This window comes from Myxocyprinus asiaticus, chromosome 6 (assembly GCF_019703515.2).
Source record: "Myxocyprinus asiaticus isolate MX2 ecotype Aquarium Trade chromosome 6, UBuf_Myxa_2, whole genome shotgun sequence".
NCBI classification, from domain to species: domain Eukaryota; kingdom Metazoa; phylum Chordata; class Actinopteri; order Cypriniformes; family Catostomidae; genus Myxocyprinus; species Myxocyprinus asiaticus.
In genome coordinates, this window is record NC_059349.1 from 51,610,606 (window position 1) to 51,624,660 (window position 14,055).

At 35.2% G+C, this 14,055-nt stretch overlaps 1 protein-coding gene across 1 annotated transcript in view; it reads left to right on the forward strand.

The window, feature by feature from the left end:
- LOC127443193 (CUGBP Elav-like family member 5) overlaps positions 1-13,722 on the forward strand; it is a 239,602-nt gene extending 225,880 nt beyond the window's left edge. Inside the window, exons 9-12 of the mRNA XM_051701782.1 lie at positions 2,097-2,186; positions 2,708-2,851; positions 4,675-4,846; positions 10,749-13,722. Coding sequence (XP_051557742.1) covers positions 2,097-2,186; positions 2,708-2,851; positions 4,675-4,802 — 362 coding nt within the window. The 3' untranslated portion in view covers positions 4,803-4,846; positions 10,749-13,722. The remainder of the gene's footprint in view (positions 1-2,096; positions 2,187-2,707; positions 2,852-4,674; positions 4,847-10,748) is intronic.
- Positions 13,723-14,055: the final 333 nt, after the last annotated feature.

Consider the following 14,055-nt stretch of genomic DNA (forward strand, 5'->3'; position numbering starts at 1 on the left):
GAGGGTTAGGTTTAGGGGTAGGGTTAGGGTTAGGTTTAGGGGATAGAATCTATAGTTCGTACAGAATAAAAATCATTATGTCTATGGAGAGTCCTCATAAGGATAGCCGCACCAACGTGTGTGTGTGTGTGTGTGTGTGTGTGTGTGAGACAAAACTGAGAAAAGTTTAGCTTTAAGGTTGCATGTATGATGTGTAATTGTAAGACATGTATATGTGTAATATTGTGGATTAACCCTTATTATTCCCTCAATCTGGCAAGTGGCAACATATCTCAGGGGATACGCACACTTCAAAATGTGCTAAATAACAGCATGAACAACATACGACTTAATTTTCTTCTTCCACATCTTAAGACAATGTTCACAATTAATATTAGCAGTTATATTGTTTTGTTTTTTTATGATGAACAGAAAGATTAATATATAATTAATTATAACAAAATCAGCATGTCCTGCACCATGGGCAGCCATGTTGGTTTTAGGTCAGGCTGACTTAACGATCACAGAAACTTTGACCCAGTCACGTGACCCACATACTCAAAACAGACCCAACTATGATAAATGATAACAAGATTGGGTGAGAAACTCTTTCTCAAACCCCCTATAAGAAACTAAAGAGTATATATCTTGTGGTGCACGTTGCCTGCTTAAGGGTTAAAATAACAAGATAACACCAAACATCATAAAATAATAGTATTATTAATAATAATTGTACAGTAGTAGTAACAATAATAATAATCGTATTAATCCTTAAAAATTTGTCCTCTTTAAAATAATCACTGTCATTGGAACAAATGATTTTGTATATACCTTTTTTCTGGCCCTGAGAATTTTCAGTCTACGGCCAGAAGGGATGATCTCAAAAGTAAAGTGAAGGGGATGAGAATGGTCCTTATATTTCTCAATAGCCTTTTTTTTCCATGAATTGAGAAAAAAGTCCTGGACTGCAACTTGTGTATGTCCAGTGATCTTACTTGCCTGGTTAATTATTTGTGATAATTTGTTTTTTTGTTTGAGAGATTTCCATACCATAAAACAATGCTAAATGTTAGAACACTTTCAATCATTGATCTATAAACCATGGTTAAGGTATGTGTACTGGTGTTAAAACTGACACTGCCTTGCCTTCTTAAGGATGTTGTCAACATTACTCTGAAAACTGAGTTTGTCGTCAATTATTGTACCAAGGTATTTAAAATTGGTGACCTGCTGCACATCCTGCCCCTTTGTGCTAATTAGTTTATAAGTGGAGCCTGTGCTGTACATTCTTTTAAAACTTTCCCCTTCACTCCATCAGGGTCTGGGGCCTTATGAAGTCTCATTACTGTAATGCAAAAAAAAAAAAAAAATTATAATAATTATAGGCTATATTTTTTACATTGTTAAATATTGGTAGTATTTGTTTTATTGCCTCATATTTAAGCTGTTTACATAAAAATAATCACTGTATTACAATTATGAGAATCTGATCAAATTCACCATCAAGAATAATGAATATTACAACAACAACAAAAAAAACTGTATGAATTACTGTATTACAATAATGAGAAGTTGGGGTAAAATGTGCATAACTGTTATGAAAATACCATCACAATGCAAAAAAAATAATAAATCATAATGGTCCTAAAAAAGGCTTCATTTTATTTATGCAAAATATGATTTCTTCATGAACTCCATCTCGTACATGTTTTTGTGATATTCACCCGCAAATTGAATTTACCCCCCAAAAAAAGTTAGACGTATATTCCTGGAAGAATGTTATTGCTTCGAGGTGACTTTGCCGTGATTGAAACCTCAGGTTATATAAGAATTTGTGGATATTACGGCTATCATACGGACGCCAAGAGATCTGTCACTTTAAATCAGTCTAAAATATGATGAACGCGCTTTCAGATTGCATTGCACTCTGATCCTGTCATATTTCATTAGCATAGAAAGGTCAAACGTCATTTTGTTCTTTCCTCATCTGTGCCTCTCTCTCTCTCTCTCTCTCTCTCTCTCTCTCTCTCTCTCTCTCTCTCTCTCTCTCTCTCTCTTTCTCTCTCATGTATGATTATGCGAATGGCTGTGTACATGTGTACATATGTGCACTGCAGCCATATATCCTGCCACAACACTGACCCCTATAGGTCAAACACTGCCACAACCAGCTCAAATCATCCAGCAACAACAACAGCAGAGGGAAGGTGAGTGGCACAAATTACACCCTTTATTTCTCTCAGTAAAATGTTTTTCACAGTCACTGGTGTCAGCCCATTGTGCATTAAAATTCTGAATTGAATTGCCCATCTAGATGCGTCTAGGGATAGGCTTTGCTAAATCAATTATTTTCCTTTGTTACAAAGCAATATTTTAAAACAATGCTCCTTTCTAGAATCTTTGCGTCACTGGCTAATCCTTTATATAACTGTCAAATGTTTCCTGATTGGTCCAGAATTGTAATTTACACTCTACAGGCTTATGTACTGTTGCCTGAAACATATAAACATTTAAATATCTGCACTGATCAGTTATGTTCATACACAGTATTTTGGCATTCTTAATATAAAGTATTAGTTGCATTGTATATACAACACATATGAAAAGTTACTCAGTAATCTTATAAGATAGATATCATTTTAAATATATTCTGCCATGTACTGTATCTCATATTAGTTTTGGTCTGTGTGTGTGTGTGTGTGTGTGTGTCTGTGTGTGTGTGTTTCAGGTCCCGAGGGCTGTAATCTTTTTATCTATCACCTACCGCAAGAGTTTGGCGATAACGAGCTGATGCAGATGTTTCTTCCGTTCGGTTCCGTCATCTCATCAAAGGTGTTCATGGACCGAGCCACCAATCAGAGCAAGTGTTTCGGTCAGTGTTTTCAGACTATTCTCATATTGTGATCATTTGAACAAACCCCTAACCTTAAAGAAACAGTTCACCCGAAAGTGAAAATTCTCGTCATTTACTCACCCTCATGCCATCCCAGATGTGCGACTTTCTTTCTTTTGCTGAACACAAATGGAGATTTTTAGAAGAATATCTCAGCTCTGTAGGTCCATACAATGCAAGTCAACAGGTCCAAAACTTTGAAGCTCAAAAAAGCACGTAAAGGCAGCTTAAAAGTAATCCATGAGATATATATATCTTCAGAAGCAATATGACAGGTGTGAGAGAAAAAAAGATCAATATTTAAATTCTTTTTCACTATAAATTCTCATCCCTGCCCAGTAGGTGGCGATATGAACGAAGAATGTGAATCGATAAAAACTAAAGAACTCTTAGGAGAGAACAATGTTTAGGAGGGCTGTTTGAAAGTGGAGATTAAAAGTAAAATATTTATCTGTATCGCACCCACTCTTATGGTTTTTTATTATTTTTTTATTTTTTTATTTTTGCCAAATAGAGTTATGGAATTGCAACAATAAATAATCAAAGCGTTTATCTCTCTAGCTAAACATTTCATGTTAGCTTGTAATTTGTACGTTGTGGTTCAAAACGTGTATTATATTCCTAACGTTCCTGTTTTCCTAAGTTCCCTGGTAATGGTAATCAACCTGTTTTATTTAATGCCAAAACTAATTTAAACATGTATTTGGCACTTGTTGAGTGTTAATTTTGGACCCAGGGTGCTATGTAATCAGTAATATGCCGGGCCCAGACGCGTGTGTGTGTGTGTGTGTGTGTGTGTGTGTGAGAGAGAGAGAGAGAGAGAGAGAGAGAGAGTGATTGTAGTGTGGTTTAATGAAGGTTTATTAGACCTCTCACTCACCTCTAAAGCCTTAACTGTCTGGGATTTTCATTTTCTACACACTACGCAGGTGGCTCGGGAACACAATCCCTCTGAAGAAATCAAGCCTTATGCATTTATTCAGTCTCTCTCCTCTCTCTCTCCCCGCCTATTAGTCTAATTTGATTCAGAATTTGTGTGGATTTGTTGTCCAGATCTTTCCACATTAATTCAAAATGAGTAAATTTGACTGACACTTTTGGACTGTTGTGGCCTAATGCAGTTATAGGGACTGTAGTGCACACAACATAGCACCTAAACACCACAGCACACTTAGTACAGATTCAGTTGTGCTGTGGTAAATTAAGGTTAAGAATTTAGCCAAGAACACAATAGTGAACTATAATCAATCAGTGCTTGAGGGATTTGAACCTACAACCTTTCAGTTATCAGCCCAGAACTTCAACATTGCAACTTGTTGTATTAGTACAGTATATTGGCTTTTTATATCACGGCTGTACGATTTTTACAATCTTTTACTACTGCTACTTGTCAGTTGCAGCAGATTTTGCCCTATGACAAGAGAAACCTTTTACGAGCCACAAAATTTGTCTCAGATGGCAAAATCGTGGATAAAATTGTACAGTGTGAACCCGGCATAACACTATTCATCCAATCGGAATTTTGAGTCAGAAATATCTGCTTTAAAATATAAGTTTTACTCCATCAAGTCCATACTAGTTTGTGTCGATCAAATAATAATAAAAAAAAGTTAAACTAATTTGATCTATGTAAAATTTATATATTGTCAAAAAAAAACAATATATACTATATATACAGTTTATAAAGTCCACAAGACCATAGGGATACCATTTGCTATGTACTAATGGCATCCCCTATGTGTAATTTAATGAAACCCACACTGGGTGATGCAGCATAATTATTTTTACTAGTTTCTCTACAGGATTTGTGAGCTTTGATAACCCCGCCAGCGCTCAGGCCGCCATCCAGTCCATGAACGGCTTCCAGATCGGCATGAAACGCTTGAAAGTGCAGCTGAAACGGCCGAAGGACGCTAGCCGTCCATACTGATGAAAACCAGGGATGCACACATGCACTCTCAGCCATCAGGAGAGGTTTGCAACAGCACACATACTCATGTTTGTATAAAGAATGCATTACTGCACAGAACGTATGTGATAAAAAAAAAGTTTTAAAAAAAAGTGATATCATCAGCATGCACTTATAATGTGCAAAACTGTATAGGCTATTTTTATATGTCCAAGTGTGCAAAATAATACACTCACTGAGCACTTTATTAGGAACACTATGGTCCTAATAAAGTGCCCGACGTGGTCTTCTGCTGTTGTAGCCCATCTGCCTTAAGGTTCGACATGTGCATTCTGAGATACTATTCTGTTCACTACAATTGTACAGAGGGGTTACCTGAGTTGCTGTAGCCTTTCTGTCAGCACAAACAGTCTGGCCATTTTCCGTTGACCTCTCTCATCAACAAGTTGTTTCCATTTGCAGAACTGCCGCATACTGGATGTTTTTTGTTTTTGGCACCATTCAAAGTAAATTCTAGAGACTGTTGTGCGTGAAACTCCCAGAAGATCAGCAGTTACAGAAATACTCAAACCAGCCCGTCTGGCACCAACAATCATGCCATGGGCGAAATCACTGAGATCATATTTTTTCCACATACTGATGGTTGATGTGAACATTAACTGAAGCTCCTGACCCATATCTGAATAATTGTATGCATTGCACTGCTGCCACGCAACTGGCTGATTAGATAATCGCATGAATAAGTAGGTGTACAGGTGTTCCTAATAAAGTGCTCAGTGAGTGTATATACAGTAGAAATGCACAATATCGGTGGGCCTATCATTATTGGACAATATTTACATTTTGTTTCTTTTAAAAAAGAATCTGTATCAGTTTGAATTAGTTGTTAATGACAGCAGATAATATTAAGTCTTTTTTCTTATATTTCAAACAGTATACTATTGCAGGTTGTGTGTGTGTGTGTGTATTATTGTATTGTATTGACCAATTTTAGAGTTTTATTTAGGCCGATATTGGAAGCAGGTATTATCAGTCCTTATTTTTCCATTTCAAAAACAGATAGCAGAGAAAGAAGAAAGCTCTTCTACATTTTAACAGTATGCTCTTTTTCTATACCAGGTTACAGAAAGATATTTATATGGGATAACAGTTATCTGTCTTGTCTACTGTATATTAAAATGTCCAATTTCACTTAAAGCACATACAATTCTAGTTGTATACATCTAACAGTATATATGTATACAATTGGCCATCAAATTGGTTATTATTGGCCGTAACACAAACATAATTATCAATCGTTATCAGCCAAAATATCTTTAACCAGTTCTTCCCAAATATTCAATATAAAAATGCGATTGCATAAACATAACTATTGGTTATTATCAGGCAAAATGTCACTATCATTACATCCTAAATATTTAGTATCAAGACGTCCATGACATAAAAATATTTAGCAGTTATTAAGGGCCAAAATGTCTTTATCAGTACATCCCAAATATTCAGTCAAAAAACTGCCATAACATTAACAGAATTATTGGTTATTATCAACCAGAATGTCTACAGTGATACATCTCAACATAACATAAACAGAATGATCTGTTATTATTGTCCAAAGTGTCTACATTGGTACATCCCGAATATTCAGTTATAAACAGCCATAACATAAACATTATTATCAGTTATAATCTGCCAAAATGTCTACACAATTCATCCCAAATATTCCATATAAAAACAGTTTTAGCATAAACATATTTATCAGTTATTATCGGCAAAATATTTGATATCCGTACATCCTAAATAATCAAGTCTAAAAACAGCCATAACATTAACAGAATTATTGGTTATTATCGACAAAAATGTCTACATTGGTACATCCCGAATATTCAGTTATAAACAGCAGTAACATAAACATCATTATCAGTTATAATCTGCCAAAATGTCTACACAATACACCTTAAATATTCAGTATAAAAACAGCCATAACATAAACATAATTATCAGTTATTATCGGCCACAGTTTCTACATCCGTACATCCCAAATATAAAGTATGAAAACAGTCATAACATAAACATAATTATCGGTTATTATCAGCAAAAATGTCTACCTCTGTACATCCCAAATATTCAGTGTAAAAACTGCCATAACATAAACAGAATTATCAGTTATTATTGGCCAAAATTTCTACATTAGTACATCCCAAATATTCAGTATAAAAACAGTTGTAACATAAACATAAACATACTGTAATTATTGGTTATTAATGGCAAAAAATTGACATTCATACGTCCCAATTATTCAGTATACAAACTGCCATAACATAAACCAAATTATACGTTTTTATCTGCCAAAATTTCTACACAGTACATCCCCAAATATAAAGTATGAAAACAGTCATAACATTAACATAATTATTGTTTATTATAGGCCAAAATGTCAACATCCGCACATCAGAAATATTCCATCTAAAAACTGCTATAACATTAACAGAATTATTGACTATTATCCATGGGTATTATCCATGTAGATTCTGGGGGGGATGGGAGGTACCCCCCCCCCCCCCAGCCACCCACTCAATAATCAAAACAAGCAAATACAACCCCCCATTATTTATACCATGATCATTGGAAACATGGGTAAATGCTTAACAGTCATAACAAAAACATAAATATTAGGTATTATCTGCCAAAATTTCTACATCAGTGCATCCCAAATATTTAGTATAAAACTGCCGTAACATAAAAATAAATTAACCGTTATTATCGGCCAGAAGTTCTACAACAGTACATCCCAAATATTCCATATAAAAACAATTGTAACAATATAGCTGCAAGCAGTGATGATGGGCCCAAGCACTATGGGTCCATTTCCACCCGTTGGCTTTCGGAAAACAATACAAGGTGGACACATACATTTGACATTATTCCAAACAATTTTGAAGCAATTTGGGTAAATATAAGAGGACTATTTTAAAGTCTGTTGTAAGAGCCACACTTCCTGCTGCCAGGTGGTGGCACTATGACCGTGACCAAAAATAGTCACATCCATGTGATTAGCCCCAAGACTAAACATACATCTCAATTTTTATCTAAATCACACATTGCACACAGAAGATATGAGACACTTCCTGTTTCCCATTTTTCACCATTAATTTAATGGCTCGCCATGGATATATCAAAAATCTGTTCACAATTTAGCATCTTCAATGTCTTGGCATAATATTGTCTAAATGTGATGACAGTCTCATGAATCCCCTAGGAGGAGTATTTAAAAGTTCAGAGACTGCAATATTAAAAAAATCAAAAATGGCCGACTTCTTATTAGCTATTTCCTGTTCCAGAGCTAAGAACTATAATTATGAAAGTTATTGTCCAGCTTGATGAGAACCCCCCACCAGGAGAAGTATTTAAAAGTTCAAAGCCTGCAATATAAAAAAATGCACATTCAATTCAAAATAGCCGACTTCCTGTTGGGCAGAGCTAATGACTGTAATTTTGAAAGTTGTCCAGCTTGATGAGATCAATATATGTGAGCCAAGTTTGGTGACCATAGAAGAAACTGACCCCACCACTTTTGTCAAAAGGTGGCACTACAGAGCTCCCCAGCCATGCCCATGTGTTAACTTTTGCCCAGGCCTAATGGCTGACATCTCTGATGTGTGTGCAAAATATCATGAAAATTCAAGCATGCCAAGTACCTCAAAAACATGTGAATATACATAAAAAGGAATAATGACATTTAATGTTTTGCCATGGCAACACTATTTAAGATATCATGAATCCCTTCAGAATTAATCTGCACTGTCTTGACATTATTCTAAAATCTGAATCAGTACAGATAAACATAAGAGGGATATTTCAAAATATGTTTAAAGTTCCACACTTCCTTTTGCCAGTTGGTGGCACGATGACAGTGACCCACAATAGCCACATCAATGTGATCAGCCTGCAAGGCCAAACATTCAGCTCAATTTTGATGTAAATCACACGGTGCACGCAGAAGATATGAGATACTTCCTGTTTCCCGTTTTTTGACGTTACTTTATTGCATCACCATGGCAACACCGTTCGATATGTCAAAAAACAATTTGCAATTTAACATCGTCAATGTCTTGGCATGATGTCGCCCACATTTTGGTACCTGTAACATGAATCCCCTAGGAGAAGTATTTCAAATTCCAGAGCATGCATTTTTCAAACAACCCAAAATGTCCGACTTCCTGATGGGCGGAGCTTATGACTGTCAATGTGAAAGTTGTCTGGCTTTGTGAAATCTATATATGTACAAAGTTTGGTGACTGTAGCTCAAAAGAGATGTGCTACAGAGCCCCCCGAAAAGGCCTATCTTCTAGGTGGCGCTACAGAGCCCCCTCTACACACTCATGTATGAATTTTTGCCAAGCCCCAATGGCCCCAAAATATCATGAAAATTCAAGTATGCCAAGTACCTCAAAAACATGTGAATATACATAAAATAGGAATAATGAGATTTAATGCATTGCCATGGCAAAACTATTTAAGTTATTAAGAATCCCTTCAGAATTTTAAATCTGCACTGCCTTGACATTATTCTAAAATTTTTTTAAGCAATTCAGAAAAACATAAGAGGGATATTTCAAAGTCTGTTAAAAGTGCCACACTTCTTTCCTTCAATTGGCGGCGCTACGACCATGACCCACAATAGCCACATCAATGTGATCAGCCCGCAATGCAAAACATATGGCTCAATTTTTATGTAAATCACACGGTGCACGCAGAAGATATGAGACACTTCCTGTTTCCAATTTTTTTTTAGCATCGTCAATGTCTTAGCATGATGTCGCCCTCTTTGGTACCTGTAACAAGAATCCCCTAGGAGGAGTATTTCAAATTCCAGGTCATGCATTTTTCAAACAATCCAGAATGTCCGACTTCCTGTTGGCTGGAGCTTATGACTGTCAGAGAAAGTTGTTTGGCTTTAAAATATCTATATATGTACAAAGTTTGGTGACTGCAGCTCAAAAGGGATGTGCTACAGAGCCACCCGAACATGCCCATCTTCTAGGTGGCATTACAGAGCCCAGCAACTTTGCCCAGCCCTAATGGTTTTCAAGAGTTTTCATGCATGTTAAGTACCCCAAAAGTACCGTAAGTACCGAAAGTACTGAAAAGAAGAAGAATCTTTAGAAGAACAATAGAGCCTCCACACTTTCAGTGCTTGGGGCCTAATAATAATAATCCTTAAAAGAACAATAGGGTCTCTGCTTTTTCACTGCTTGGGTCCTAATAATCCTTAAAAGAACAATAGGGCCGCCACACTTTCAGTGCTTGGGCCCTAATAAGCATCATTATCGGTTATTATCGACCAAAATCTTCACATTTGTACATCCTAAATATTCAGTATAAATACCATAAAAGCCATAACATTAACAGAATTATCAGCAATTATCAACCAAAATGTCTACAGTGGTACATCCCAAATATTCAGTTATAAACAGTCATAACAATAACATAATTATCATCTATTATTGGCCAAAATTTCTAAATCAGTACATCCCAAAACAACCGTAAAATAAACATAATTATCGGTTATTATCTGCCAAAATTTCTTTATCAGTACATCCCACATATTCAATATAAAACTGTATGCTGAATGAAATAATCTCTCCCATGAATGGCAAAAAACAAAAACTCCTCCAGCAGACACTCAAATATTTTCTTGATGATGTGGAGTGGGTGATGCAATCTTTCAGCATATCTGTATCATGTCATCTTGCCGGATGCTTCTATCATGTTTAATGTGATGTCAGGAGCGCCGGCCTGTGGCTCCACTCGAGTTTAGTTTCACACGGGCCCCCGCCTTGACTGATGGCTCCTGGTTTGACATCCACATATCAAAATGTCAACATGTAGCAGAGCTTTCTTCCTCCTCTGCTACCAGTGTCTGTCTCATGAGTAAAATTCTGACATTTCTCTCTTTCTCTCCGGCAGGTTTTGAACAGTTGTAGTCTTGATGTTTTGACAGATGGAAACTTTTCTTGAAAAACCAACACACGAAACGAAATAAAAGAACAACAACACAAAACAAACGAAGAAGCAAAACAAAGAGAAAAAATCAAACGCATAAGGGAGTTTTGAGAAACATATCGCATTTAACTTGAGTATGTTTCCATGCCGATGAAAGGTGTGCGTAACGGGACAATGATGAAGACGTGGAGACGAAGACAAAAACAAGCAAACAAACTAAACTTTTCTTCTCTTTTGAAAAATGCTATATACCGAACATTTTGGAAGAGCAGTGCATTGCGGGGACTCGTAGAGTTCACAAATGACAGACGTAGAAGCAAAAGAATGATCCATGCACATATCAAAAGACGCTCTTCTATGGGGACAGATTACCGTCAGTCATAGATTTACTTCTGTGGATTAATGAGGGTTTCACAATCAAAATCCAAGGTAAAACCGTCATTTGGACGGATATAATTCTCTCTTTCACTCTCTCTATATATATTCCCTTCCTTTTGCAGAGCTTGTGTATACAACACTGACGCAGAATAATAATCTCTCACTCGTAGAGACCAGAGGACCAAATCTTTTTAATCTCTGTTGATACCATAACTATGTACAATATTACCACAAATTAATGAACTTACACTACATTCATGCCACTTCATGTAATACACCAATTAAGAGTTAGACACACAATTATTTCAGGGTGTATATTGTAGGTTTATGGGGACTTGGGGTACGTTTTAATGAAAACCTTTGCGAGAAACTAGTTTCCAGGTTATATGAGCAAAAACGTGAGTCTAAAAGATAAAGATAGATTTTAGTTGGGTATTCTAGGTTATTGTTATAAACTCTAATGTGTGTTTTTATGGGCACACTCTGAATTGCTGTTCATTGCCACGTCTCGCTTGAGAAAGCCGTCAGGTGGATGTTTTACAGCGAAAAAGGGCATTTGATCCAATACCATTTAATTCATGCATCAATTCTCTAAAAGTGAATTACCAGAGCGAATACACAAGACATAAATATTTTTTGCCAAACAACAGCTGTAATTTTCGAGCAACACAGTTTTGCAAAGAAACATCAATCCAGCAACATTTTCTTGATCATCACTAAAATGTTTTTAGTGGCTGTATTTAACATGTTTTGAGGGATTTCATAAAGTCTTGAATGTATTGAATTTTTATTTATTTATTTATTTTTCATATTATTTTGTTACATTGTATCATGTCAATTACCTTGTGTACTGCTAACTTGCATTTACTAACAGTGCATTATGTATTAAATCAGAGCGTGCCTTTTTATTTTGTTTTGTTCTTGTTTTGTTTCGTTTTGTTGTTTGTTTATTTTGTTTTGTTTTTGTGTTGTTATTTTTTGTCTTGTTTTTTTGTTTTTGTGTTGTTTTGTATCGTTTTGTTTTTGTATTGTTTTTTTTGTCTTGTTTTGTTTTGTTTTGTTTAGTTTTGTTTCATTGTTAAATTCAAGCATGCCAAATAAACACCAATTAACAAACTAATGCAATTCATACAGAATCTTTAAAATGATCCAACTTGCTACTTCCATATTCTGTGTCCTTCAAATATCCAAATGTAAACAAGACTTTATGGAATCCTTGAAAAGAAGTTTAAAAGTGACCACAGACAGTTGGTGCACCGGTAAACGTTGCTAAAGTGGCGTTTCCATTGTAAGAAACAGAGTTCAAGAAAACCTTTCATTTAGATACAGCCTAAAATCGTGCCATGGATAAATGTCAAGCTTTGAATTTGTTTCAGTGACTTGCACTGATATGCTGTTTGCCAGAAGGGCCTTCTACAACATTTATATTAAACAAACCAAACCATATTACAACATAAAAACACAGCAGACAGAGACATTGATTCTCAAAAATCTCAATTAGCTTGAGAGACACTTTTAAGACAATAGCTCTACTCTATTCATGCTTTATTCAGGTATTTCATGTGTAATTAATTACACTTTAATTAACTTTGTTATTGCTCATAGTTACACTGTATTGTGCATGCCTATGTAAACGTAGTACCTATGTAGAGCCAGGGCCACAGTTACAACCTAAACGACAGAAGAAAATTAGAGATGTAATGATGTAAAAGAACAAATAGGTATGTCAAAAAGAGTTTGGAGGTGAAAACAATTACAAACAAACCAGCGAGGCCACATCACCACCTGCAAAACATGTTTACATTTATTATATAAGTCAACAAGAAATTAAAATTGATCCTATTTACTTTCTTAATTCAAAATGATTGCGCAATATATTTCAAAAGAAAAAATGTTTGTCTTCTTAATCTTTCATCAAAATATAACTTGCTCTGCCTTTATTTTTCAACCCCTCCCCTCCAACCACCTGGTTCCGTTCTGGTATGGACCACCCACTTTTTAACAATCCAATAAATTTTTGGCAACTAAAATCACACCCCTCTTTACTTTTTTTTTTCTTGTTGAATGTTCTGTTTCAATCAGAAATACGCCATATTATGGAAGTAAAATGGGTTGCGGACACTATTTCATGTTGACTTTAATATCATGCTTAGTTGTTTTGATCCAATTAACCTGTAAAACATTTTGGACTAAACAGAAAACCTTTTATCTAATATAGCAAAATAATAATATTAATTATTATTATTATTATTATTATTTACTCTGTCATGACCAATTAACCGTGCAAATGTGCAACAACAGCACAATTTCCTCCAATCAAAACAAGCAGTTTCAAGATGAATTTCCTCTTTGTGCTGTTCTACAGCTAATATTTTGTCAGGAAAATGGAGAACACTTCCTCTTGAAAGAGTTTAGTTCTCTCTCTCTCTTAATATTCACAAAACAAAGTGGATTTTAAGAGCTTTACAGGTCAAAAAATACATGATTTTATATGAATGAAGAGATTAGCTTGATTTTGCTGGACGGGCCACTGTATTGAATGCTACTAATGTGCCAAAATCAAAACTTCAAACCTTTATGACTGGTTTTCCCTTAGTAATGGGCTGTGTCTCACAAAAACATGTCCAGGTCACATTTATATATATATATATATATATATATATATTTTTTTTTTTTTTTTTTTTTTTCCATTAAGAAATTGAAGCCTTTTATTTAGATCATTAAGATATAAATGTTATCACAATTAGGCACATTTTCTCCCTAATTTCCATTACCACAATGCATCAGTATGCTATACTTTTGTTTGTTTTGTAATTCCTATTATTCTCAATTACATTTTCATAATATTTGAATTAATGTAATACAGTAATAATTTGTTGTCATGAAAATAATG